Source organism: Fundulus heteroclitus, chromosome 9 (genome assembly GCF_011125445.2).
Source record: "Fundulus heteroclitus isolate FHET01 chromosome 9, MU-UCD_Fhet_4.1, whole genome shotgun sequence".
Taxonomy (NCBI): Eukaryota; Metazoa; Chordata; class Actinopteri; order Cyprinodontiformes; family Fundulidae; genus Fundulus; species Fundulus heteroclitus.
In genome coordinates this window covers 26,552,200-26,578,261 of record NC_046369.1, presented here as the reverse complement: position 1 = coordinate 26,578,261, position 26,062 = coordinate 26,552,200, and the positions used below count along the sequence as shown (strand labels likewise).

At 39.1% G+C, this 26,062-nt stretch overlaps 1 protein-coding gene across 1 annotated transcript in view; it reads left to right on the top strand.

Moving 5' to 3' along the window:
- The window catches only part of polrmt (polymerase (RNA) mitochondrial (DNA directed)), an 84,146-nt gene extending 58,084 nt beyond the window's left edge, over nucleotides 1-26,062 (top strand). The window contains exons 16-21 of the mRNA XM_012871662.3: nucleotides 7,058-7,110; nucleotides 14,604-14,702; nucleotides 14,969-15,041; nucleotides 17,609-17,700; nucleotides 21,768-21,841; nucleotides 25,322-26,062. Coding sequence (XP_012727116.3) covers nucleotides 7,058-7,110; nucleotides 14,604-14,702; nucleotides 14,969-15,041; nucleotides 17,609-17,700; nucleotides 21,768-21,841; nucleotides 25,322-25,371 — 441 coding nt within the window. The 3' untranslated portion in view covers nucleotides 25,372-26,062. The remainder of the gene's footprint in view (nucleotides 1-7,057; nucleotides 7,111-14,603; nucleotides 14,703-14,968; nucleotides 15,042-17,608; nucleotides 17,701-21,767; nucleotides 21,842-25,321) is intronic.

Here is a 26,062-nt window from a genome sequence, read left to right as displayed (position 1 = left end):
CTTTGCAGATTGTTGTGGCATTTTGGTCTGAACTAAAAATGCAGTTTGTGCTGTAATGGCAACACGCTGGAAACGTTGCGTTTGGAGGGGAATTTATCATGTTTAGGTCATCTGTAAGGAGAGACTCAGGATGGAGAAAAGAAGAACATGGCTGTTATAGATAAATTAAGTGCAATGCCTACTTTCACCTGATGTTTCTGTCTGCTTGTTCTCGCTTACCTCATGACCACTCTGCACCATCTGCAGCTCCACTGTGATTTAATGTATAGAGGCCCATCCCTGCCTGAGGACAATCCAAGGTCTCCATCCATCTAAGCTGCTGCACACAGATCACACACCCTGTCCATGCATTAAAATGCGCAGTAGGGATTTGATTTACAGTATGACAGTTAATAACTCTTATCAAAGACAGGATCCGCTTCTTTTACCCATGCCGCATTTAAAGCCACAGCTTCTCCTTTCACCTCTCGCATAAGTCCATCAGGGGATTAGATGTTAAGAGGAGAAACGCAGATTGTCTCATCATCGGATGGATGGGATGGCAGCCGCATCGGAAAGTAATGGGATTTATCATGGCACCTTTGCCTCTGTTCGCAGAGCTTTTTCTGATGATTGTGTGAGTCTGTCAATCAACACACAGCCACCTTTAACCAATTGACGAGAACCACCAAAGCGAGAAGCTTTATGGCCCCCTAAAGCTAGGCTCAATGCTCTTTCAATGTGCAGCTGCTCCACCTCAATTTCTCTCTGTTCATCTCTCTGTCTTTAATGTTTGCAGATTGTTGTTCAGTGGCTTTATTTAAAAAAAAAAGGAACAAGTGAAAGATAAAAGACGTTAACAGTAAACCCAATAGAACTATCTAATAGGCGTTTGTAGATTGTTGTAGTTCAGGGTGTAGCCAGCAGAAATGGATAGTTCGGACAAGACTGTATTCGTGCAGACAAATAAGGAAAATAGATGAATGAAAAAGTTAAATCACTGTCAGACGATCACTGGTGACAATGTCGTATTTAGGTTTTCTTTTTTATGCTCTCCCTGCACACTTCCAGCTCCATGCATGCCAGTCTGCTCAGATCTATCTATTAATAAAAATGTCCAACAAGAGAGCCATTTCTGACCATTCATATTATGGAAATAGATGCATACGTACTTACAGAGATAGCAAGCGTAATGTCTGTACTACAGTTGTTTTTGAAGTGTTTTTCAGCTTTTAAATTTGTCATTAGCAGGTAAAATACCATTTTATTATGTTGGGCTTTGCTGCATTAGATTACATTTTGAGTTGACACAACCATGCAATATTGCTGTTTTTTTTTATCTCATCTGTTATCTGTAACATTAATCCTATATGTTAGATTGATTACATGTACATAGTATATGTAATCAATCATATATGTAATCATAGCATTAAGATAGCAATTCTTAATGCTACAATGCCAGACAGGACACGTTAAAAAATAAATAAATAAAAAGTTGCATACAATCCATACTAAAAGTGTATAAAACCATGCGCATGCACATAGCTCACAATTTGTATCTGAACATTTGCATACCAGGTCCAGTCTCATATTCTGCCTTCTGCACGTCCAGATTCAACCATAAAGGGTCAATGCAAAGCACCTCATGAATGTTAATGTTTATTTAAATGAGTCAGCTGCTCATTGTTATGTTATGGTTAATAATGGCAACCATGGAAAAAAAGCTAAGAAACTGCAAAAAAATAAAATAAAAATCATGGAAAGGCATTTATTAAATGTGTAAATTTGAGCTAAAAGTACAGATGTTGCTCACATTAAAAGAACTTGCTAAACATCTGTTTTGAACGTCATAACAGCCTCATGGAGTCATGCTCCGTGTTGAAATTGCCTTGGAGGAGGCTGTCCATCCGGATCATCATTCTGAGAACTTATTCTGGAAATGCTTTTCCATCTCCCATTTACTGCATTAACTATTTTTACGCATTAACTATTTTTACGATATTAAGGAAGTTTTTTTTTTTAAATATTGCCGTTTCCATCAATCTGTTCTAATAATACGATAATTCAAGATTTGCATAAAAAACTTTGGTGGAAACATGACCACTGATCATTTGTTTCTAAACAGACATCTGACTTGACGCAATCAATGACATTCTTTCATGAGCAAAGATCTTGCTCCTGCTGATGATCATGCAAATGCAAGCACTTTTACTTTGTTTGATATCACGTGCTGATGATTCAACCTTATACCTGGTTCCAGCTAAACATGTGCTGACAAAACTTATACCTGCTTCATAAACTTAACGACTGGCTTAGAATGTTGTAAAAATGAATGACTGGTGTGCTTCTCTAGCCTTTTCTTTACACGGCCAGTGTCAGAGCACAGAGTGCTGAGCAGATCACACTAACAGATGAGTAACTTTCAGTCCTTTTTGTAAGTCTATCATTTAAAAACCAGAATAAAATACTATGAAGTTTCTCGGTGTGAAGCTTGGTTCACACTGCAGGATAATAATTTTTGCCCCGATCTTCTCCTTCCGACAAGCCCTGATTATCGGCAATGCTCTTGAGATAATCTTAAGCGATATTCCGGCTGTGTGTGGTGTGTTAAGAGTGAACAAGTCTGTAGGGTAGAACGTCGGGATCGCTTCGACCTTAAATCGAGAATATTCAACATGTTGGATGGTCTCTGCCTGATATCCTAGCGTGTGTGGTGTCCCCCCTGAGGACAAATGAGTATGCAGCCTGAGCGAGGTGAGGGAAACAGAGAAAAAAATAACTCATCCTTCCTTTTTGTAATGTTTTTTTTTCGGTGGATGGCCTCCAACTTAAAGGGCAATTACCTCCACCTACTGTTCTGGAGTATGGCGTCGGCCGTGTTTATTTACCTTGAACTCACGTTTAATCTCGAGAGGTTTTCCGTGATTTCCAGTCTGACATCTGATTGTTCCTGAGTGAAATCTGTTTGTGTGCGTTGTGTTATGCTTGCCATTTGACTGGACACCTCACACTGTACGAGTAAACCTGTTATATCTACGATATTTTATCGTTGTGTGGCATCTCTCAGACTTTGGAAATCATCCGAGAATTATAAAATCTTGCCGTATGAAGCATTCTTAACGTGACACTACTGTTGTAAGCTCTGTAAAAGCAGAAAGAGCCTAAAGCAACAACTATATACATCTGTAGGAAAGAGATTTCTGTAATTTGGGGTTTATGCCTTGCCATTTCCTGTTGCATAATTCTGTTACAGGGCTTCGACTCAAAGTTGATAGAGAAAACTGTTATTGAACATGAAAGTGCCAAAAACGGCAAGGAGACAAATTAAACTACCCTTGGTTGTTAATTGTCACACTTAATATAGACTCATTTTGGTATGACTCCTCAAACACAGCTCCAGTGACTCTGTCAAGATGAGGGTGACCAATTTGCAAAAGCCTCATCTGATGTCCTTATAACCAGGTATTGATGCTGCAGTTTCGACCCACTTGTCGATGCTTACTTGGCTAAAATCAATGCATAGAATCACTAAAATAGCACATTGTACCTATGAAGAAGGGTGTAGTTTTCCCCTTAAAAGTCCCCTTCAGGGACTTCAGGATATTTCATGTGTGTTAAAAGGCTTTACAGCACACAGGAGAGTTTCTGCCTTACTAGGAAGTCATTTTAGACACAGAATGAATGTGAATGTGGAAGAAGAATATTGATGTTTATCCAACAAATAAGTAAACTGGGTCACAAATGATTTGTGTTTGGACTAGACTTTTGGTTTTGGCTCCTAGGCACACATAAAAACAGTGGTTAATTTTTTAAATACAATGCCACATTTAGAAGGAGCTATGATTCAAATTAAAAAAGCTTGCTTTCACAAAAAAGATTTGCAGCTGCTTAGCAAATAATTTGAGTTTATTAATCCATTTCCTCTCAGTCTCGCAAACAGAGGAACCCAACACAAAGTGACTGACTGTGGATCTATCATGCAGCTTAATGTGGATTAATTATCATAATTTGGGTGTCAGTGATGCAGCGTCTTGTACTTGACCTCAAAATCAAGGAAATGGATGCAAATTAGTCCTCATTAATCACTGGGAACAAACAAACAAACACATTTTCTGTTCGTTCAATTTACTGCGGGTGATTTCGTTCTGAAGCCTGCTAAGGATGTCTAAAAGCACTTTGATTATTTACAGTGCAGATAACTTTGTTTGCAGCATGCTGATCATAGTTTAATTGGCCGTTTCACTGCTGAAGCTCCATTCCATCAGTGAAATCCCTAAAATGTGTTCAGGCGGGGCGATAGATTTAGAAACACTGGGATCCATTACTGATGGCTAAGCGCAGGGTAAACACAATAATGGTATGAGCCTATATTGACAGGAGGTATGTTATCTGTTGCCAGTCTTATCTCTGTGTTGAGAGTAGCCTCTCATCACCACTCCTGCTGAGCTCTGCTCCGCAACACATGCATGGTACAGCTATGTGAGCGAGACCTTTGTAGTATAGAAATGAAGAAAGGAATGGCTATGCATTGTTTTTTAAATGGGGCGTTAGGACGGATATGAACTGGGGAATTCAAATTGCTGTGTTTGGCTGAAGCCTGCTCAGTGGATGTTCTGGCAAATAACCTGCTCCATTCAATTGTCCTTCTTTTTCTGTTGATGGGTTGTTACAGGGGCCCCTCTTTGCTTTCTTTCCTGCACTACTTCTCTCAAGAGTGCTGCACTAATATGGAACAGCAATGCCAATAAATGTGCTTACGGATTTCCCAGTATAGAAGTCTCCTTTCTTTGCACAATTATTAGCCAAGAGAGCATTTTGACCTTTGCAGTATGGTATTGTCTGCTATGTAATTTCTAACTCCAAGCGGTATAAACTTGAGTACTTTATTAGATGTTGGTATCAGGTGATCTGTTTATGTAATGTGAAAGGGTGCGGCCCATGTACGACCACAACCTGTCAGTGTGTGGATAGCTATTGGGGAGCTATTATTCCTCACGCAAAAAAAAAGGGCAAAAACAGATAAACTGACCAAAAACATCAGAAATTAAAAAAAAGGATTTCAGAGGGATTCAACAGTCTTGTAATTGTGAAGATGTCGACATGTGATCACAAAAATATCAAACATTACAGGGTTCCAAGGAACTTGTTCAGAAAATGAGTCAAATGGGAAGCTACCAGGAACCCATTCTCCTCTAGCAGGGGTCATATTGCAGAACTGAAATCTACCCGGAGGTGGTAGAGCAGTTATCGTATCGCTGGTTTTAATAGAGATTAGCTCGTTTTTAGGATTAAAGTTGGATTCAAATCACTTACAAACCTTCTACCAGGTTTTAGAAGAGACATTTTCAGTGGGTTGATACAGGAAAGAGTTTATTTTAATAAAACCATTGTTCCTCTGCGTGACAACCCTAACCCCATGCAGGACTTTACTGAGTGAGCGGCTAGCCAGTAAAGGTCTAAATAATGACATGGCTGATCTAAGCCTTATGGAGAACTGCTGGGCTCCTCTTAAACAGGAGATTTGTGATAAAGGAGAACAGAGCTCCTCTCTGAACAGCGTCTGGGAAGTTGTAGGTGCTGCTGCACAAAATGTTAATTGTCACCAGATCAAGAAACTGACAGACTTCATGATTATAGATGTGAACTTTATTAACATTTAGAATTGACTAAAATCGCTGTAGTTTCTTAAAAATAAACTCAATCCTCTAAAAACAACTTTCCTAACAACTTTTTACACAGTATATTTGTTGTTTCTAATAAATTGTTGGGTTCTAACATTAGGAGCATACATAGTCTTTTCGCAGTTGCAGAATAACCGGTGTGTCCTCTGCTACTTCCTCAGTTAATTCAGATGACAGTCAGAATACCCAGAAACGACTACAATTAACTTGTTTAATCAATCTGAAACATCAAACACTTCACAATTTTTGTGAAACTTTTTTATGCACCTTAGCTTGGGATAAAGTGAATAATTTAAATCTTCCCAAAACGATTCATCATAAACCATCAAAGACAAGCCCTTCTCAGAGCAGCTCCTGCTCATTCATAAATCACAAATCAAGTTTCTGACATCTCACACCTATTGCTGCTTTCAAACATCAAGCAGGCATTGCAGAAGCAAATTGGTCAACTTGGTCAATATATAGCATTGCACATAAAAAAACTCCTTTAAGGTTTAAAATGTTGCTGGAACCTCTTACATGTTTGGTTGTTGGTAAAACTACCAGCCAAATACAGTCACTGAACTCCAGCCAGTCCAGTGACTGGTTTCGTCTTGTCGCACTTTAAGGTTTGACACTTTGTAGGACTCTGGCAATTTCCCATTTCAAAATATTTTTACTAACCCAATTTTCCTGATTTTCCTGTTAGTTTGTACCAAATTATGGGAATTCTAGTACAACATTAACCTTGGGCTCGAATGTCAAAATAATATCAAGGCCCTCTGTTTGAAAACAGGTGAACTGTCTTAAATGTGTTGGGAGGTCTGAAAAGCATCTTGTTACACCAGGCTTCCTTATAAAGTCCATACTTATTCTCAGGCACTCTTTAGGGCAGGATGAATTTACTTTCCCCCTGATTTCTTGTCAGAAATGCTGCCAATGCAACACATCTTCATGTCAGCTATTCTTTGGATTTTGATTTACATAATCCTTCCAAACATTTTCTATACCAACTTATCCATGCAGGGTTGCAGGGGGGCTGATCCCTAGCTCCAGCGGTCAATGGTGAGGCGGGGTGAACCTTGGACAGGTTGCCAGTCCATTGTAGGGCAACGCAGAGTCATACAGGACAAACAACCACACACAAACACACTCACACCTAAGGGCAATTTAGAGTAACCAATTCACAAAATGTCAAGTGTGTTTTAACTAATATGTATTTGCAAACGTTTGAGCTGTGTGCCTTTTTTCTTCCTGCAAAAATTGCAGTGTTATTTTTGCGCTCTGATGCTATGAGCTTCTGTTGTTGATTTTTTTTCCCCAAACAAATTGTGACTTTAAGTTAAGTTCCTGTTCTTGACTTTTGTTATGATAACCAGTTATTCCTCTTGATTAATGCCATTGTTTTTGTTTTTTAGCTGAAGAGTACCATGCAACACATAAACCTTCAAATCAGCCACGACGCCAAAGAGTAAGTCCTTCAGTATCTATGTCTTAATACTCGGTTTATCTCATCTCATGCAAACACCCATCCTGCGGACGCAGTGATACGGCATTCCTCTCTCGTAGCGCTTACTGACATTTTTTACTGAAATGTCACTAGTGGGTGTGACAGTAGTGACCTGGAACAAGACTGGAGGATCCTGAGAGAAAGACATGGTGTTTACTGCATTGCTTTCTGATTTCATTTAGAGCTTGTTGTCACATTTTATATCAGACAATGAAAAGTAAATCCAGCATTCATATTAAGCGACAAAAACATCCAAACCAATCAGGCCATATGGGGGGAAGTTAATTGCAACTTAAACCTGATACCTGGCTTTGCCACCCTTGACAACAATAACTACCATTGAGTGTTTATCATAACTAGCCATCAGTCTTTTACAGCCTATTTTCCTTTGCTGAACTGTTTTAACCCAATCACATCAAAGGGGTTCTTTGTTTGAATCCAATCACATCAGAGGGTTCTTAAACATGAATTAATTATAACATTAAGGTCATCCCACAGCATCTTTATCAGGTTTAAGTCTTTGACTAGGGCACTCCAAAATAATTTTTCTATTTTCTAACCATCCAGAAATGGACTTGTTGACAAGATTTGGATCATTTGTTCTGCTACAGTACATTAGCCATATCTGCTTAAGTGTTTTTTGTGGCACCAGGTCTTTATTTGACAGTAGGCTCACAGGAAATGGGATTGGGAGGGAGGGGAAAGACATTCGGCGCAAGGTCCACTGGCTGGGACTCGAACTCGGGACAGCCTTGGTGAGGACTGAGGCCTCTGAACATGGGTCATAAGATACGATAGGATAGGACTTTTTTAATCTCACAATGGAGAAATGCATCTGTTAAATCAGCTCTTGTGACAAATAGTTAAGAAACAAAACAAAATCAAGAATGAAGCTATATTGATAAAATAAAAAAAAACAATCAACGAACAAAAACAAATTTATATGTATATGCAGACACATGCATACATATATACACAGACATAGACAAGCTAATCCAACTTTGGTAAAGGTCTGTATTTTTCTGTTTATTTATTTTTTATTTGTTTTTCAATCAAGTAGCGAACTGATGCTAGGTTAATATCAGTTTTTCTGGCCCAGAGGTGGAGCTTACTTTTTTGGTAACCCAAAGAACTGCTGCTATGTCCACTCTAGCATCAGTTAATATCTTGCACTGTGTTGGTGGAAAAAGCACCAGAGTAAGCTTGCTTTAATGTATAAATCAGATTAAATCTTCTTGAAAAATACATTGGTGAACTGAAAAAGATAAATCAAGCTCCTTCACATTTGGCACAATAGAAAAATTTGCATTTCGCATTAGTGATTGCAGCGTACAGTTTGAAAAGCTAATTGGGTTGAAAGCAAAAGCTTTGCTGTGGTAATACAAATAAATTCATATTAATGTTGAAAGAAACCTGTGAGGGGAAATCGCAACGTTAATGTGTTGCTCTTTTAAACTTCAACTCCCTTTGTTTTCAGCTGCTGTAGTCAGTAATGAGTTAAGCAAAAATGAAGTAAAAGTTCATTAATGCAGATTACTTGTTGAAATAAAGCTTCAAATTAAAGTCAATTTCTTCTTTGATGAGCGTTAAATGACTTCAGCGTTGAGGGGAAAGTTTGAGACAAAATAGAGTTATAAGAGGCAAGAGGAACACGGCTGAACAGAGAGTGACAGATTGAGAGACAGGAATGGAAAGTGAAGTAATGACAAAGAAAGAGCACTGGAGACATGGACCAGATAGACTGACAGCTGTCCTCTTCAGTCTGACATCCACGGCACTGTAGATCCAGCCCTGTGAATACGAAACAACAGCCACAGAGGAGGCAGAGCAGGAGGGTGGGGGGAGTCGGGAGGAGAGAGCTCTGCCTTTTTAACGAAAGCTGTCAGTGAAAGCCGCACAGCCTGAGTCAGACCTGACAAGATCATTTCTTTGGTCTCGCACTAAAAGGTTCCGTCTAAAGGAGGCTTAAAATGTTACTTTACTTTCTTTTTTAACAAAGTGGCATGATATCATCAGAGCTTACTAAAATTCAGGGTTGCAGAATTCCTGTATAGCTGCTGGCTTTATGGGCTGCAGCTAATGTCCCAGACTGCAGGGCTCCTAGGCAGTCTTGAAAAGTCTGAATAAGTATGGAAAATGAAAACTGAGGAAAGAACTAGAAGAACATTATTCTGACTGTACTTTTTATCACCTCATTTTGAAGATAAACATCTGCATTTCTAACTTTATTCAGGTTTGCCTCATCGCAACTTTGTTTTTATCAAACTCGTTAATTCATCTTTTTTTTCTTCTCTATTAGATGAACACAAATACTGGTATAACAAAAATTAAAAGTGGACAATTTCGCTGCCGTTTATTCTTTTACCTCTGGGTTTTAAACCAGACCCAGCCTGGTTTTTGAACTGGGTTCGGTTTAGATGGCGAACAAAGTGTTGAAATTTCAAGTTAGGGGACATTTAGTGAAATTAAGATATCATTGGTCGCAAAGACTGATAATCAGCCGAGGCTTTTCAGTACAAAAGTCTTTGCCTCCCTGCTATATCGGAGGCAACCTTCAGCTCTGTGCTCTTTCATGATCCATGGGGAGAAAAAACATCAAAGTTAATGTTTGTACTAGAATTCCCAAAATTTGATCCAAACCAATGGGAAAATCAGGAAAATTGGGTTAGCAAAAATATTTTGAAATGGGAAATTGCCGGAGTCATACAAAGTGTTTTATTTTAAAAGTTGTGAATCTGCTGGTTCAACCCATGGACAGTTTTTATAATACACAGCAAATGATAATAATAAATAACGGGAAACGTAATCTTTTACGAATAAGTCCCGTCATGTCTGGGTGCTTTCCATGTTATGAACGCAGTATGCTGCTGTTGTAATTTCTCCCGCAAATATTAACATCATAAATTCTTTGCGTCATTATGAGGCAATTTCTTTCGTCTTTCAATAACCGCTGCACATAAAGCCTCCTTTCATTACTTTTCTTGCAACGCCTTTTGCTGATGGTACATCCAGCAACAATAAGAGAATTGGTAAATCCAGCATTATTTAAGAACAAAAAAGCCTGGAGGAGAGAAAGATTGAAAACTGATTAAAATGTGAGACAGTCAAAGTCCCTTATAAACCTTTAATTATGGCTGTTTGTATGTATTCATGAGCCCAACTAAGGACTTGGATTGCAAATTGGTTTAGGCTAGAAACATATAGTTTGGTATCAACACACACAAACGCTTGTACCTAGAAACAATAAACCCAAATGAACAAATAATATTCAAATTTTAGGGGCCCAAAAACAGCAGGCAGGGTGGTGTTTGTTAAGCTTTTGCTAGAGCAATGAATTTGGAAAGCCAATGTATGCTATTAGGCACATAGAATCATGGAAATGATTCCTCTTTAATGATTGATAGCCTTTAAGACTTCATTTTCTGCAGACCTCTAAATTATGAATGCATTGAAAGGTAAACTTGAAAACAAATTGGTTTGCTCCAGTCAGATCCAGGGTACTGACAGTTTGCTTCTGGCACTTAAATAGAATAGAAAACCTTTATTGTCATTATACTAATGTCCCATGGGATTAAAATTATCTAATTTGCATTGTGGAAATGTACAAAAACATAGTAAAAAAATGAAGTAAATGATATCAGCCTCTGTAATTTATAATTATTATCAGACGTAGTCAGGTTATCAGTATCAAGGTTTTGAAAAGTTCCAGTTGCAAAACTTGTAAGATTTTCCATCATACAGTTTCTTTGTTTTAAAAATATTTATTTTCAAATTTCCAGAGTGGCTGTAGTTTTTTGCAGGTGAAGTGGATGTAGAGTATGCTGCACTACCCCTCCAGTCAGATAGTAGAAAGAAGATGGCTACTCCTACTTTGCTTACGTAGTTATGAGTGGCATGTCTGTCATGCAGCTAGCTAAACGCTGGCTACTTGAGCTGATAGCCTGACTATTTAACCAGTCGTTTAGCTTGTTGTGCTCATGTTACTCTGGAAATTAGAATATTTTGAGCATAACTTTAATCAATTTAATATAGTACATTTGGGACCTGTTTCTGATCCTTTCATGGGGTCTAACAACCAACAAATATAAATTTTTCAAGAATAAAGCAGCCATCAGTTTTCAGTGATGGACTCAGGAAGGTGGAGTTTTGCTTCCAGCAGACAGACTTTTGGCGATTTGCGACAATCAAAGCAAATGGTATTTTTGTAGGACATCTGAAAATTACCATAGAGCTGTTTACTTGTTGAGAATGTGCCATATGTTTATAGTAAATGAGTTTAAACACACGTGATCATCCTCATATTTGTATTAGACAAACTTTCCCAGCATATTGAATTAATTGGGGCACCACGTGAAATAAATAAATGTAATTTTTCTGTTGTAACAGAAAAGGACACATTTATCCCGTCAAATCCTGTGCTTTCGACACAACAAAAATTCTCTCAGGGATAACTACTTGTTCAGTTTAAGCATTTATTGCTTTAATGTACGCCTCGTCAGAACAGACTACCACAACGTCTTCGCGGCCAGTAGACGCTCAATGTTCCCAACTCTGTGGCAGTTTTTAGTGCAGCTAACCTCAGAAACTGGGTGCGTTTACAAAACGTAGATATGCCTACCAAAGCGGGTAAAAATATGTCGCGACTCAGCGCTCTCTTTCCTGGCGGGAGTGTGAGTTTACAAATGTGCAAACCCTGTGACTGAGCTGGAAGTAGGAGCGATGACTTAGATATTTTACCTTCGATTGTTGATCACACTTATTGGATTTATTTCTTATGACAAATTTCTACATTTCCCACAGCAGGCACAGAGTGGGTGTGACACCACAGGTGCTCGCAAGTCGCGACGGCCTTGGAGCGGCTCAGTGTTTCACTCGGTGTCCCATAGAAAACAGTTCAAAGTGAAGACTTCTTCCCGCCGAGCAGTTTATGGTGTCACGCCATGTACGCGTAAAAATTGAGCTCTGTGCTTTCCTGTCTGCGGACTCATGTCTGCTTTGTGGGGCCTAGAGACAGAAATGGCTCAGGATGCGATCCAGCGCTATTGAGAAAGGCTGATTTTAATTAAATTAACCGCAAACACTTACAGACATATAATAATTTACTACATGCTGTTACCTCTTTGGAGGGGTGGGTCACCCCCTTGTAAAATGGTAGTGGAAACACTCAAGAACATTTGCATTTCACGGTTAATTTTATTATACCTGCAATCAAATTTTATATTAATTCAACAGTGGAAGGAATACTTTTCATTCTATGATACGGTGAGAATCTCACACCAGTCCATGGTTACACTTGTGCTTTTGCATCTTAACTTTGTGTGTCCCTCAAAAAGAGGCAAAGCTTGTCATGTTTTTACAGCGGAGCGTGCTCATAAATGAATATCCAGGAATTTGTTTTTTGTTTTTTTTCTCACAACTCGATCCCTGAACAGCAGGACTAAAAGCACCCAGACAGAAGTCAACACTTTCAGGCCAGAAGGAAAAATAAACGTGCAGACGAAAAACGAAAGTGACAGACAGCCGTGGTTTGCTCCTGCCTGTGTGTTTGTGTTTCAGCTTTGGGTCTTGTCTCTTTCTGCTCTCTTTGCATTTCCATTAGAGGAATGTTCTGGTTCTGTGGCAGCCCAGAGGATTTGAATGGCTATGGCTCGAGTAAATGGGAATACAGGAAGGAAAAAGTCGACAATTTTTTTTTTTTTTAACTGCCGGTTGCATCACCAGAAGCAGCAACAACATTTTTTTAAATAAAAAAAGTGCTGAAATAATAATAGATTAACAAGAGGATCTGAAATCTGCTCTCGGGCGGTCAGCATTGAAAGACTTGTTTCTGCAGTCTCAGTGTGTTCTAAACCTTTAAAAAATAACAGCAGCCCACAGAAAATGTCTGTTTATGTTTGTCCATGAAGGTGTCCTCGCTATAAAAGCTATGAGAGACGTCTCCAAAGGTTGACGCACAGTTCAGACAAAACAAAACCAGGGACCCATAAAGTCCTTCAGTCTGACCTGAAACGAATACCAGACACTGTAGCAGACGCTGCACCACGGACGGCACACCAAAGCCACTTGGGATCCGTCAGAAAATGTCATGGAGGACACCATATTATAAAAATTGGGAACAGACAAAGGCTAGATTAGTATTTCCTAAAACACAACTGATGTAACAAAAGGCATTTTTATAGTGAAACATGATTAATGTTTGCAGAAAGCCAGATTTAACTCTGGGGGACAAATGCAATTAAAATATCCATTTTGTAACAAGAAAAACTGTAGACATTAAAAAGACACAATACTTTAGTGGTGACAGCATTGATTTGGGATTCATTCCCTAGCATCAAACCCGAGGGATTGCTAAATCTACCTTTTAATGTGTAATGTCTTTTTAACTGTCTATAATATGCAGAGGCGAATAAACAAATGTTGGCACCACTGATAAAGATGCACAAAAAAGCTTTAAAATACATTAATCCTATAATTAGTCTCACACTGGAATAGACTGAGAACATTTATCCAAAAGGGGAGAAAATATGTAAAAAAAAGTATATATATATATATTACTAAATCACAAGTGGCAGTATTTTTCCTACCTCCAAAAATCCCTATAACATGAATGTAACTGAAGCATTTTTTTAATTTATGATTTACTTTAGACTTGTGTTTGCGAATGGATCCTCCTCATGTTTAGCCCCTGGCTGCTAGGTTGAGCAAAGACACATATTTAAAAATAATTAAGAACTTCAGCAAATAGTGTGGTCACCAAGGAGGCAATAACAGCATTAGTCTCTACATGCTAAAGAGTTATTTGTGATTGATGCCTGGGGAAACAAATCTGTCCTACCATCACAATTGTAAACATGTGGAGTCTGGTAAACTCCACTGGAACTGTGTGCTTTGTTCAGATGAGAGTAAGTCTGAACTTTGTCAGCAACAAAGCTCTGCAGGCAGGTTGGACTGAACACCTCGGGCCTCCTGTTAAGTATGGTGGAGGATCTGTGATGCTTAGGGCCAGTTCCTCTCCTGAAGCCCCAGGAGATGTTGAGCTCTGGGAAATTCCAGGAGACTTTCAATCAAAATCTGGTGAAAAACTGGGCCACCGTGTCTTTGGACAGGTTGATTATCCAGAACATATGGTCATATCAACACAGGTTCTCTATAGAAAAGAAAATCAAACTTCTTCCATGGCGTCTCATTCCCCAGACCTAAATCATGTAGTGGGCTAAAGAGAGGAGTTTATTTCCAAAGATAGTATTAAGAAAATATGCTCTCTCTGTATGCTCCAGCCTTGTTAAAATGTTATAGGGCAAGACAAGAGCTGTCCATGTAGGACCTCCGCAATGAAGATCTGCTGTCTCTGTAAATATTAATATGGAGCTCAAAAATCCTTTGATGCCAAGAACTGCAGGAATTAAACAACAAAATAGTTTTTGATGTTTTCTTTAATGACTGTGCCGTTTCAGGAGGCCCGACACAGTAAAACAGAAGAACGCGTTCCCACCTAACTTCATCCACTCTCTGGACTCCACACACATGATGCTGACTTCACTGCACTGCTACAGGTATCACTGTTAAAACATTTCCCTGAGGACGTGGACATTAGACAACTCCTTTATAAGTTGGCAGAGTTTTCGCTGCCACGAGTGGGCTCGATGTCGGCGCAGACCCTGCATATAAAACAGACCTTGTTGTCTTTAGAGCTTTCTGAGGGACGAGAACTTTCAGGTTACAGCCGTAAAACAAATGTTTGCTCTGTTTTGACATTTACAGCCTTCCTATTTCAGCTCCTTTCTAACGCTCCACTGCCTCTCCTCTTGTCCTCTCTCAGTGCCGGCCTGACATTCGTCTCAGTTCACGACTGTTTCTGGACCCACGCCCTCACCGTGGACACCATGAACAAGGTATTACGTTACAGTCACCTCTTCTCTTCCACCTCTCCCCATCCTTATCATCCCTTCACAGCTGTTCCCCTCCTGACCGATCATGATTCGTCTGTTTTTTTTGGGGGTTTTTTTGTAAGATTTATTGAAGCTAAAGGTGGCCCATGTGATTCAATACTCCCAGCTTTGTCTCGCTTTGATGTTGTCAGAGGAAAGATGTTTTCTTTGTGTGTGTTTTTAAAAAAAAAAAAAAAAAAAAAAAGCACCTAGACACTGAGGATGTGGGAGATCGAATCCATTTGTGCGATATCTATGACTGGCACTTTTGTTATTGTAGACGCTCGGGCTAAATGATGCCACTGATACAAACTTCCAGTCGTCGCCGGCTCATGCATTTTCAGGCTGCAGGGAGCAAACCGAGCCTGTCGAGCTGAATAAATACCTCCCTGTCTCTGCGTGTCGAAAGTAGATCCAGACTGAGACACGGCGGAGAATGAAACGGATCAAATTATCACAAAGCCCCAATTTTCTGTAGAGACGCCTTCAGAGCACAGTCACGGTTGTACGTCTTTGCCCGATCTCAGAGGAGCTGGAAGCAACGAAGCAGTTTCCTCTCACTGCATCTGTTCTCCGTCTTCTGATTGGAGGGGCGTGTGCCTTGCCCGTTGCACAGGTAATTGAACACAGCGGCAGAGCAGACGGGCTCCAGATATCTTAGTCATCTAAGCAATTGTTGAAGTGATAACTGGTCTGTTCTCCATCTTTTTCGACCCAATTTCTACTGTGGCAGCCTGCCCAGGATGTAATCAAGGACAGGGTTTAGTGCACAACAGATCGACCAACCAGAATAGTTCAGAATTCATGAGGAAATTGACTTTTGCTGCATAAATCATGCAAGTAATGCATAGAATATTTTTTTCCCTGAGACCTCCCTGATGGCTCTGGAGATGTGGGCACAGCTGTGGATTTTAATTGGGTGGCGGGCGGCTTTACATGGTGAGGAGACAGCTCACGCTGTGTTTTTATTCTCTGAGGAATGACGTTAATGTGTTTTCCTGCCCTCATATTGCTGTTTGCTTATTAATCTAACCTGAGTGCAGAGATTCTGACTTATGAATCATTCAGGTACACTGAGAGTTTCTCAAATGTTTGTTTTTTTCAGGGCAGCATGGTTATAAACGGGATTTAAATTGGAAATGGGGGTGGGGTAGTGTCTCTTGATCGATGTCGTGGGTTAGGGCAGGGGTACAGCGTAAACATCCGCAGTCATGTGAGTTTTCCTCATTAGCTCCTATACCTCCCTACCCTGCTTCTCCTTCCATGTGTCCCTTTAGATGGATGTTGTCATATTTCAGTTCTTCTTCTGTGTGAGCTAGTCTGTACACATCAGAGTTCAAACTAAGACTGACCAGCAGGACGCTAAACGTAACACCATATTCCAAGCTTTAATAATGGACCGTTTCACTGCTCTTAGGAAATGTGAACTGTATTTGAGCTAAATACGTATCAACTAAAGAGAAATGGTTTAAAAATGTGTGTTCTGTCTGGAAAGCCTTTATTCTGTATGTAAATGTGGATTTCATAAACTTTGAAACTTTGTTTTAACAAATGAAAGGAAGCCCAACATGGGGTTTTATGTTCTGCCCATAGTTTAAGATGATCCGGTTAATAAAGTATATATATATATATATATATATAAGTTTTATATTAAGGTAGGACTTTTTTCTTTTTTTAAAGCAGAGCTAGCCCTTTACTAAAACTACGATCTGGGCATCAACTTATGCATCATCCAATATAGTCGATGAGGGGGGAAAAAAAGAAATGAACAGGGAGAAATCTAGGAATCATTCCAACAGATACTTGATTATGAGTTCAAGACACAAAATCCCTTAATGAGCCTCGGCCCAATTTAACCCCTAGTTAGAAATAAAGGTTTCCCTTTGTACGTTAAAGTTTTACAATATATCTGAAACAATCCATTTATCATGTTATGCCATTAAGACCAGACGATTTTAGTGGTTTAAGAGCTAAACTCACCTTAAGGACTGTTTTTCTTTGTATTTTCCCAACCCCTATACTCCACTATTGGAAAGATATATAACACTATCAGAAATTATTTGGAAAAGGGTCAACATAGAACTGTCTGGGGGAAAAAAGGATTTTGATTTTCAAGGTTGGGTTAAAAATGGAAGAAGGAAATGATAAAAGTTGGAAAGCTGGTGGTTTATCCTGACATAATCCCCTGTACCCACTGCCTAAAGGTTGCATCCATTTGGAATTAGGAGTCCGGAAAAATTTACAGTTTCAAAATAAAGAATCTGTAGGTACCCTGTTAAAAATGCAGCCTTTTGTTCCAGTTGTAACGCTGGACTGTCTATGGTTAAAAACTGAAGAAAAAGAACTTTAAGGAAAAGACTGTTAACGCAGCACTGAGCTCTTTAAAGTATATTTTTTTTGTTGATGGAGCGGTGGTTTTGCCGTTGTCTTTTCCACTCTGCCCGGTCTCACCGCTGTCCACCGGTTATCTGCTCGGCCGGTCTGAGCTCCGATGGAACTAACCTCTCCTCGCTCCGTCTCCCCCCTGTCAGATCTGCCGGGAGCAGTTTGTTGCCCTGCACAGCCAGCCGATTCTGGACGAGCTGTCCAACTTCTTGCTGCACAAATACTGCTCCACAATCCAGTAAGTTTGCACACGTGCACGCAGGAGCACATTTCATTTATGAGCTCAGGAGATCCGAGTGGCCTGAGGATCAATGTGGCCAAGAAAAAAAAAAAACACTCAGAAAAACAAAATATATTTACAGGTTTGTATATTTATAGTTGTCCCGTCTCTTCGGATCGTTCTCACACAACAACACCATCAATGCCATTGATCTTTTTATTCTTTTATGAATGGCTGTCACTAACTGCAAACATACACAAACAAAACCGAACAAGTAAGGTTATATTGGAGTGAGTTTTTCCTCCAGTCGTCTGTGACATTGGATCCAAAACGATTTCCACTCTTTGTGGCAGCCTTACTGGCCTGAGGTTATAATCATCGACTGTCTGTGTTTTCTCTCTTTGGGGTAATTGGGCCCTTCTCCCCAGCTGTTACTCCACAACAAGTCTCACCTTCTTTTAAGCCCTGTTTGCATCCCTGTCTCTAAACTTCCCCGACACAGTCCAGAACTCACCAGAGCAAAGGACCAATAAAGCTGCAAAGGCATCGAAAGCTTCTGGGGTTTTTTCCCAGCATAAAACGGGTGTTTTTAAGGGGCACATTAGGTACACCTTAAACAGAACCACTCCACCACTCAGTGTATTTTACCATGCAGAGTCCTGCATCTGAGTAAACCTCCGGCTTTCTGTATACTTTAAATTGAGGTTTACAAGTGCTCCCTAATACACAGTATAAAATATTTTTATTTCTGTATTTCAGTTCAATCCATCAGTCTAGTGTTTAATGTATTTCTATTAGCGTTGTCAAAAATATCGATACTCTGAAAAGTATCGATACTTGAACACTGTATGTGGTTATAATACTAATTTGGCATGATATCGACACTAAATATTTTAGCATACGATGCAAACGAAGGAGGATAACCCAAAGATCTTGACAAGTATGGCAAGCCGTTTTAACATAAATTCGGTTTCGTCTGACTATCCGTAATTACATTCCAGATATCTTAAAATGCATTTTGACTAGACAAAACTACATTTTGACTATCCGGAATGGTAATTTAAGATATCTTTATTTACATTCTGACTAGGAAGAATAATAATTCAAGATATCTTCAATTACATTTTGACTAGTCAAAATTCCTTTCAAGATATCTCAAATTACGTCACCGGATTCGTCATTGAAAGCGTCACACATCCGTAGATGTAATTTAAGATATCTCGAACGTAATTATGACTAGTCAGAATTACAATTTAAGATATCAGAAATAAGACATTGCGTGTAAGCCCCTTATTGGCTGTAAGCTGCCCAAAGCTGCCTGAACATTCAATGGCGCTGGCTGTTTTCGACAAAATTGTAAGAAAATGCCACAATATAGAAAGAGCTTTTTAAGTATGGGATATGCAGAGAGGGCGAAAATAGTATACTTGAAGAATGCTTAAGAAATTTGCAAAGAATTTCGGATTTACTTGCTGCCGACGCACACAATGCACTGAAAAACGGCTAGCTGAAAGCGCTACTGTCGACTCATGTCCAAGCTGGAAATAAGGAATATTCCTCAGCTCGGGCCAGTTCAGTTAATAACCAGATGCAGTTTTTATACTGTGGTAAAGCATCTGCCTCTTGGGAATTATGGTAAAGCCAGCTAGCTCTTGATTTTCACATGCGAGACGGCACAAAGCATTACAGCACCCTCCTTTAGCTTCTCTGAAAACAAAAGCGCATGCCTCCGGTTCCTGTGTGATGACATATGGCAAGCCGTTTCGTAATTCAAGATATCAGTAACGTCATTTTGACTAGTCAGAATGTCAATTTAAGATATCTTAAATGGAAAAGCTGAATAATTCAAGATATCTCTAATTCATTTAGAGATATCTTAAAAGGAATTTTGACTAGTCAAAATTACAATTCAAGATATCTTAAATTTATTTTTTACTAGTCAAAACTGCATTTCGCCTATCCAAAAATACATTTAAGATATCTTGAATTATGGTGGCATTTGAGATATCTTTAATTAGAATTATGACTAGTCAAAACTCAATTTAAGATATCTTGAATTGTAATTTTGACTAGTCGTAATTTAATTGTAGATATCTGAAATGGGTATTTCAGATAGTCAGTAATTCATTCGAGATATCTTGAATTGACGTCTCCATACAACTCAATGGAAAATCTGATGTCATTTCGACTAGTCAGAATGTAATTAGAGATATCTCGAATAGGTATTTTGACTAGTCAAAATACAATTAGAGATATCTTAAATTGCTAAAACGTCTAGTCATAATACAATTTGAGATATCTCGAACGTAAGGGCGGTAAAACCGAATTTATGTTAAAACGGCTTGCCATAGACAAGCCTGTGTGCAAACAGTGATTTAAAGTGGTGAAGTCAGGCACCACAACAAACTTGGCCAATCATGTCTAGAACCGACACCCTTGCCTTTATGATGAATTCTGACAGGTTAATAAATTAAAGTTCCCGTTCATAATTTATACATTAATATGTATATATCACTGATGTTGGCGCAACTGGTGGTCCGCATTAATGTTGTGTGATTAGCTGTGGCTAGCATGTTACTAGGCCTGTGTTAATTTGGGTCATTTATTCAGCATTTATTTGCACACTTAGCTAACTAGCATCTGTGATTCTGTTGAGAAAGCACGTTCCATGTTGAGATTGAAAAAGGTGAGTTTCTTTTTATTCCTCTAATTATTTGTCATTTTTATTTATCCAAAATGATATTGAGTATCAAATATTTTTCTGGGTATCGATATTGAGTTTGAAGTTTTAATATTGTGACAACCCTAATTTCTATTAATTTTGATCATTAAGCCCTGCAGGTTCTAAAAAGCCCAAATTCTGTTTTTCAAAAGAAAATCTGAATTCAATTAAAAATGCTTTAATACAGAGACGTTATGTTGTAGTCTTTACAATCTGCTTGTGTTACAGTTTTCCTGCAGAAGGTGACTGACACCCTCCACAAGGAGCATGAGCTAGAAACGTCATATTAAATAAGCTGGTTTGTTGATGGAAAGTTCAGTGGAAGGAAAAACTATTGCAATAAAAGACGTGCAATCGGCAGGAAAACCTGCAGCCTTGAGGGGGATCGTGAAGCAGAGTCCATTAGAGTTTGTTGGAGAATAGAAAGGTGTTGGCTTCAGCTGGAGTCAGTGATTTCCAACTCGTCATCTGCTGCTGTTGGTTAACCGTGTTCTCTGAAAATCAAAGTCAGTGCGGCCATCTAATAAGAAATCCTAGAGAACTACATGCATCCCTCCACTGATGGGATTTATGGAATGCTGACTTCAATGATGCAACAATTTATGCAAAAGCAGCCCTAATCCCGCATTGAGTGTGCATGTTGTACAGGACATGGGCAAAGTTTTCAGTGTGCCAACATTTCTGGATTAATGGGTCTTATGTAATGTTCTAATTACAAACGCAAAACGTTCACATGTTCTACGCAAATCAGAATGTGCGTATTTCAATAGCTCTCAGCCAGAAATCCACAATATAAACACTCTTTTTGTGATCAATCCGTGTTAAATGAGTTTCACTTTGTGAATGATATAACTTTTTGAAGGCACGCTACTTTATTGAAATGCAATTGTATATTTAAAGGTTCTTTGCAGCAGGATGAAAATATCAGACAAAATAGCTGATAAAAGCAAAAACACTGTAATATTTCCCAAAAAACATGAAACATTTCATGTTACAGAAAGCTAGAGACCATAATAGGACATCATTGCTTCTGTGAACACGTCTCTATCAAGGCTGGGATCAGACATGAACCTAGTTATTTGTGTGTGCTGTCTCTCACAGTTTCCCCATTTTGGTCCTAAGTTCAACTTTAGTTTTGGTTTTCATAGAGAATATATACACAGCTTAAATTTGGAAGGCAGCTGTAAAATATTTACCCAGATATGAGTCTAACACTATCAAACTGAGCTGATCACACATAAAATGGACCTCCAGAATCCTTAAAACAGGTTTTCCTTTGACATCAGACTTCTAGATACAAACTAATTTGCCTGTTCTTTCTCAAGTCTCAGTTTTTGTTTTTCTGTGGCTCTTCTCATGGCAGGACTGAAGCCAGGACTAAGAAGTATCAGGAGTACAGGAGGCTGCTGTTGCTGCTGGGCAAGGTGCCCCAGACAGGTCAGTGAAACACCTGGCTCCTCAAAGCATCGGGGTGTCTAAAGGGGATCTGGGGAAAAACAGAAAATCTTTAACTTCTTTCTTTTACCATTAGGGCAAAAAGGCAGCTTGTAGATTAATTCCCTGAATATGATTGTGCGTTTAACAGCAGTTGAAGGACTGCTTTTTTAAAAACCTGTTCTAAAGCAGATTTCTCTGCTCTACAAATCAGATACAGTCAAGGTTAGTTTGATGGGAGACAGATCCAGGTTTCTCGTGTTTCCTGTGATGCCGCTGGGTTTTGTCTGGTACAGCATCTTTCTGTTATTCAGGTGGATTCAGGCTTTCCTGTTATGCAACCCCGGTCTCCCTGTCTCCATCTGCACCTCCACTGTTTGCTTGGCACCGACAGCTGGGTTGTATAAATTGATTATTGTTAATTGTGTCCCTCTCTTGCATAATCAGCTTATGTGTGCTGAGACGAGTCAGGTGTGCACCTCTCCGTGTGCGTCTGTCCCTTCCACTTGTTTCGACAACAGAGTCAATGAATTCAGACCAAAATTGATTATAATATTTAGAGACCTGAATTTATTATAATGTTGGAACAACTTGGTTTCCCTTTGAGTAATCTAGTAAATGTGCTTTGCAAAAACATTTAAGCTCTTTAAATTCTTTCACATCTTGTCACATTACAAACTCAGACGTGCAGTATGTGGGTTTTGTTGCAGCTGTAATGAGGATGGAAAAAGATGCATTGTTTTTAATTATTATTACAAACACAGATCTGAAAAAAGTGGGGTGTATTTGTATTACTTGTATTACAGTTTGGGGGGGATATGTCTGTCAGTTCGTCACATACAGACAATGAGGTTTTGTCTGTTTCCCGTTAGTATTTCTCATAAATTTCCAATATAATACATTGAAGTTTGCTGCAGTATCATGTCAAAATGTAAAAAACCTTGTTACGAATACTTTTGCAAGTAAGGCATTGTATATATAATTGATAAAAACAGTAAATGACAGATCCTTAATATAAAGGTATTTTAACAGTAGAAATTTGCTCGATGCAACTATAAACCTTATCCTGTAAGTCTGAACTCAACCGTTTCATTTGATTTCACCGGCAGCCATTATATGGTGATTGCGAGTCCTCAACAGTAACACGACATAGGATCGAACGTAATTACGAAAACACTTTGTGTGGTAGACTGTTGCTTGGATTTCCCTGTTGGTAAGGTAAATTATGCAGCCTTATTTTACCCAACAGGAACCGTTTTACAGAATATCAATACGTACCGCGCTGCAGCAACCCATAAAAACTATACGCACAGGTCAAAGGTTATTCTTTAAAGCAGCGATTGTCACCATTTTGTTAAGTTTTTTTCTGTGTTTAGTTTTTAATGTTCATCCCTCAATAATTCACACTGCAGCTCCTCGTGGTGAACACAGCTGTCAGAGAGCAAAGCGCACAGAGCAGGACAGGAGCTCACGCTGAGCTAAAATTAGCATTTGGATGCTTTATCAGAGCTCATAGGAAACGTGCAGCTGCCCACTGAGACCTAAAACTAAGGCTTTCTTTGAAGTTGTCTCACGCAGGAAAATAGCAGAGGTAGATGAGCTCAGTGTTATATCATGTGAAATCGGTTGTTGGACATTTATACATTGCATACTAAGACTACACAATGTATAAACATGCACAATGCCGCAACTGCAAAGGACTTTTGGGATGTAGCGGTTAATAGGCAATTATATTTTGGGTTCCCTGCATCTCAAGATCTGCTAGCCAATAATTTGTTTGGCCAGATGAATTCACTCTCCACGCCTTTAATATCTGCAACCAATGTATATTTTAGTGGCTGAGATGCTGAAGCTCAGAGAGCAGTAGAAACACTGCGATGATGGGAAGGAGACAGTGAGGAAAATATGGGCTATCATTAAGGCCGGACGATATAGAAAAAAAACCATATTGATAAAATAGCAATCATATTGATTGATATCGATAATTTTTAGAAAATTCTAAACTTATATTTAGGTGCAGCCCTGGCTGCTATTGCCCACTGATCTATTCTTAAATGAAGAACACACAAACACTGAATTAAAACAAGATTTTTATTCACTAAACTTTTTACTTTAGTAAAAAAAAAAGTTTTACTTTAGTACAAAAAAGAATGTGTGCTCTCTGAACTCTTTGAAGGGGACAGAGCATTGCTGGGTCTGCTTTTGTGTGTTTATATTTTGCATTTAAAGAGCCAGGGATGCTTTTAAAGTGGACTTGGTGAATACTTATCCAGACTTTTTTCTTTGACTTTGGCTTCTTTTGCACAAGCTTGCAACCCCGTTCTAATATTTGACCCTGGCAGTATGTTAGGTAGTCTGTGGCTTTTATATAATGAAGAATATGGAGGACAAATGAAGTACCGTTCCCAAAAGATTAGCTGCAGCATTTAAACGGTATCAAAAGCTGTGCCTTTAACAAGATGTTTTGTGTTGATCAGACTGTGTGGCCTTTCTTGAGCTTTATTAGTTCAACAGAAAAAAAAAACAGGAACAAATTGTGTCCTTGTGACAGGCTGCCTTTAAGCAACTGGTCCAAGATCCTGTTTATTATGTGTTGTGTGGACACAAAGTAGCGGTGCATCTCTTTTACTTTTGGAGCTTTTTTTACGTCTGAATGATTCAAAGGTCAAGGTTGCAATTATAAGCCTAAAATTATTCATGCCACCAGCAGATTTAGATTTAAAATTATTTTCCTTCTACGAAGACATTTGTTACTGAGAAACAATGACAAATAAATCAAGAGAAGTATTTCTGTTTTTAGTTACATTTTATTAAAAATTTAACAAAATGAAAAATATTCCTACCCTTCTCAGTAATCAGTGGATAAATCTTTATTCACATTACCAAGCTCAAACCTTTCTTGTAATTGCTGAGCAGCTTTTTGCATGGCTCTACTAGATTTTTAAAGGTGTCATGACACCACTGTATAAAACATTTCATGTAGTTGATATTGCTGCATATTTAAATTCTCATAAAAAAAAAAAGTGAGGCCAGATGTCCCTCCTCAGTAGAAGTGTTGGTTGCAGTAATGATATGCAACCAACTACCTCGCTGCCCTGATTGGCTACAAACATATTTGTAAAATCCGTCAAATGTGCACTAACACTTATAGTAAGCTTATGGTATAAAAAAGCCATCAGAGCTGTGGGTGATTAGTTTGAAATGGGTTGGTTAATCTTTTAATCGCTGCCCCTTCACTCCAAATATAGTTTTTTTCATAAGGTTTTGATCATATAGATCTCTTTGCTGTTGCTGTTCTAGAAAAAAAAAATCCTTTTCTTATTGGCAATTTGAACTACAGGTTTTTCATCCCACTTCACCGAAGGAGCCTAAAATGCCTATTTACTAGCAGGAAGAACGTAGCACCGCGTGCATAATTTATGGTCTGTAACCTCTGCCCGCTGACTCAAACCAGCCCTGACACATCGCCTCTTGTCTCTCCAGGTGATTTTGATCTCCAGCAGGTGAAGGAGTCCACTTACTTCTTCTGCTGAGAGGCCCGCGAGGGGGAAGCAGGCTTAAAGAGATGAGTGGAATTGACAGAGTGCAGCAGGGAGGCTGCTGGCCCGGGAGTCTCGACAGGCTGTGTCTCCCACAGACATGAGGACATTGATCTAGCCGCGCCCTGCCTGCCTGGCCTGCCTGGCCCACAAACTGGCTGGAGCTCCTGGAGGCGTTCACAAACACACACACAGGGAACTCATCCGATTAACTGACTTGCAGACTGATGGAAAAGGCGGCCAGGATGCTCGTCAAGGCGAAAAATGAGGGACTAACCTGCCGGACGGGAACACTAAGACTTCGATCACTGGAAAAATACCTCATATGCCTGAAGTATATTTAGGTACATATTTGTGTTGATTTACCAGCCTGAATCAAATGTGATCCGTCCATCAGGCAGAAACACTTCTGTTGCTCAATCACACTGAACAGAGACTTTTTTTGCAAACTGTAATGGGAGCTGATTGGTGGTCTGAATGCGTATGTGTGTGAGATGCAGTAACGATCGCCAGTGAGCTCTGACCAACCCTCCTGATGATCAAGCATTCAGTAACTCGATGCTCTTTGACACAGAACTCAAGCATCTCAATCTTTTACTTGAAAAAGAGGCTTCCTTATGGTTGAATTATTCTTGATTCTTACCCTGGAGAACTGAGCTTTTAAATAAACATGTTTCCTAAAATC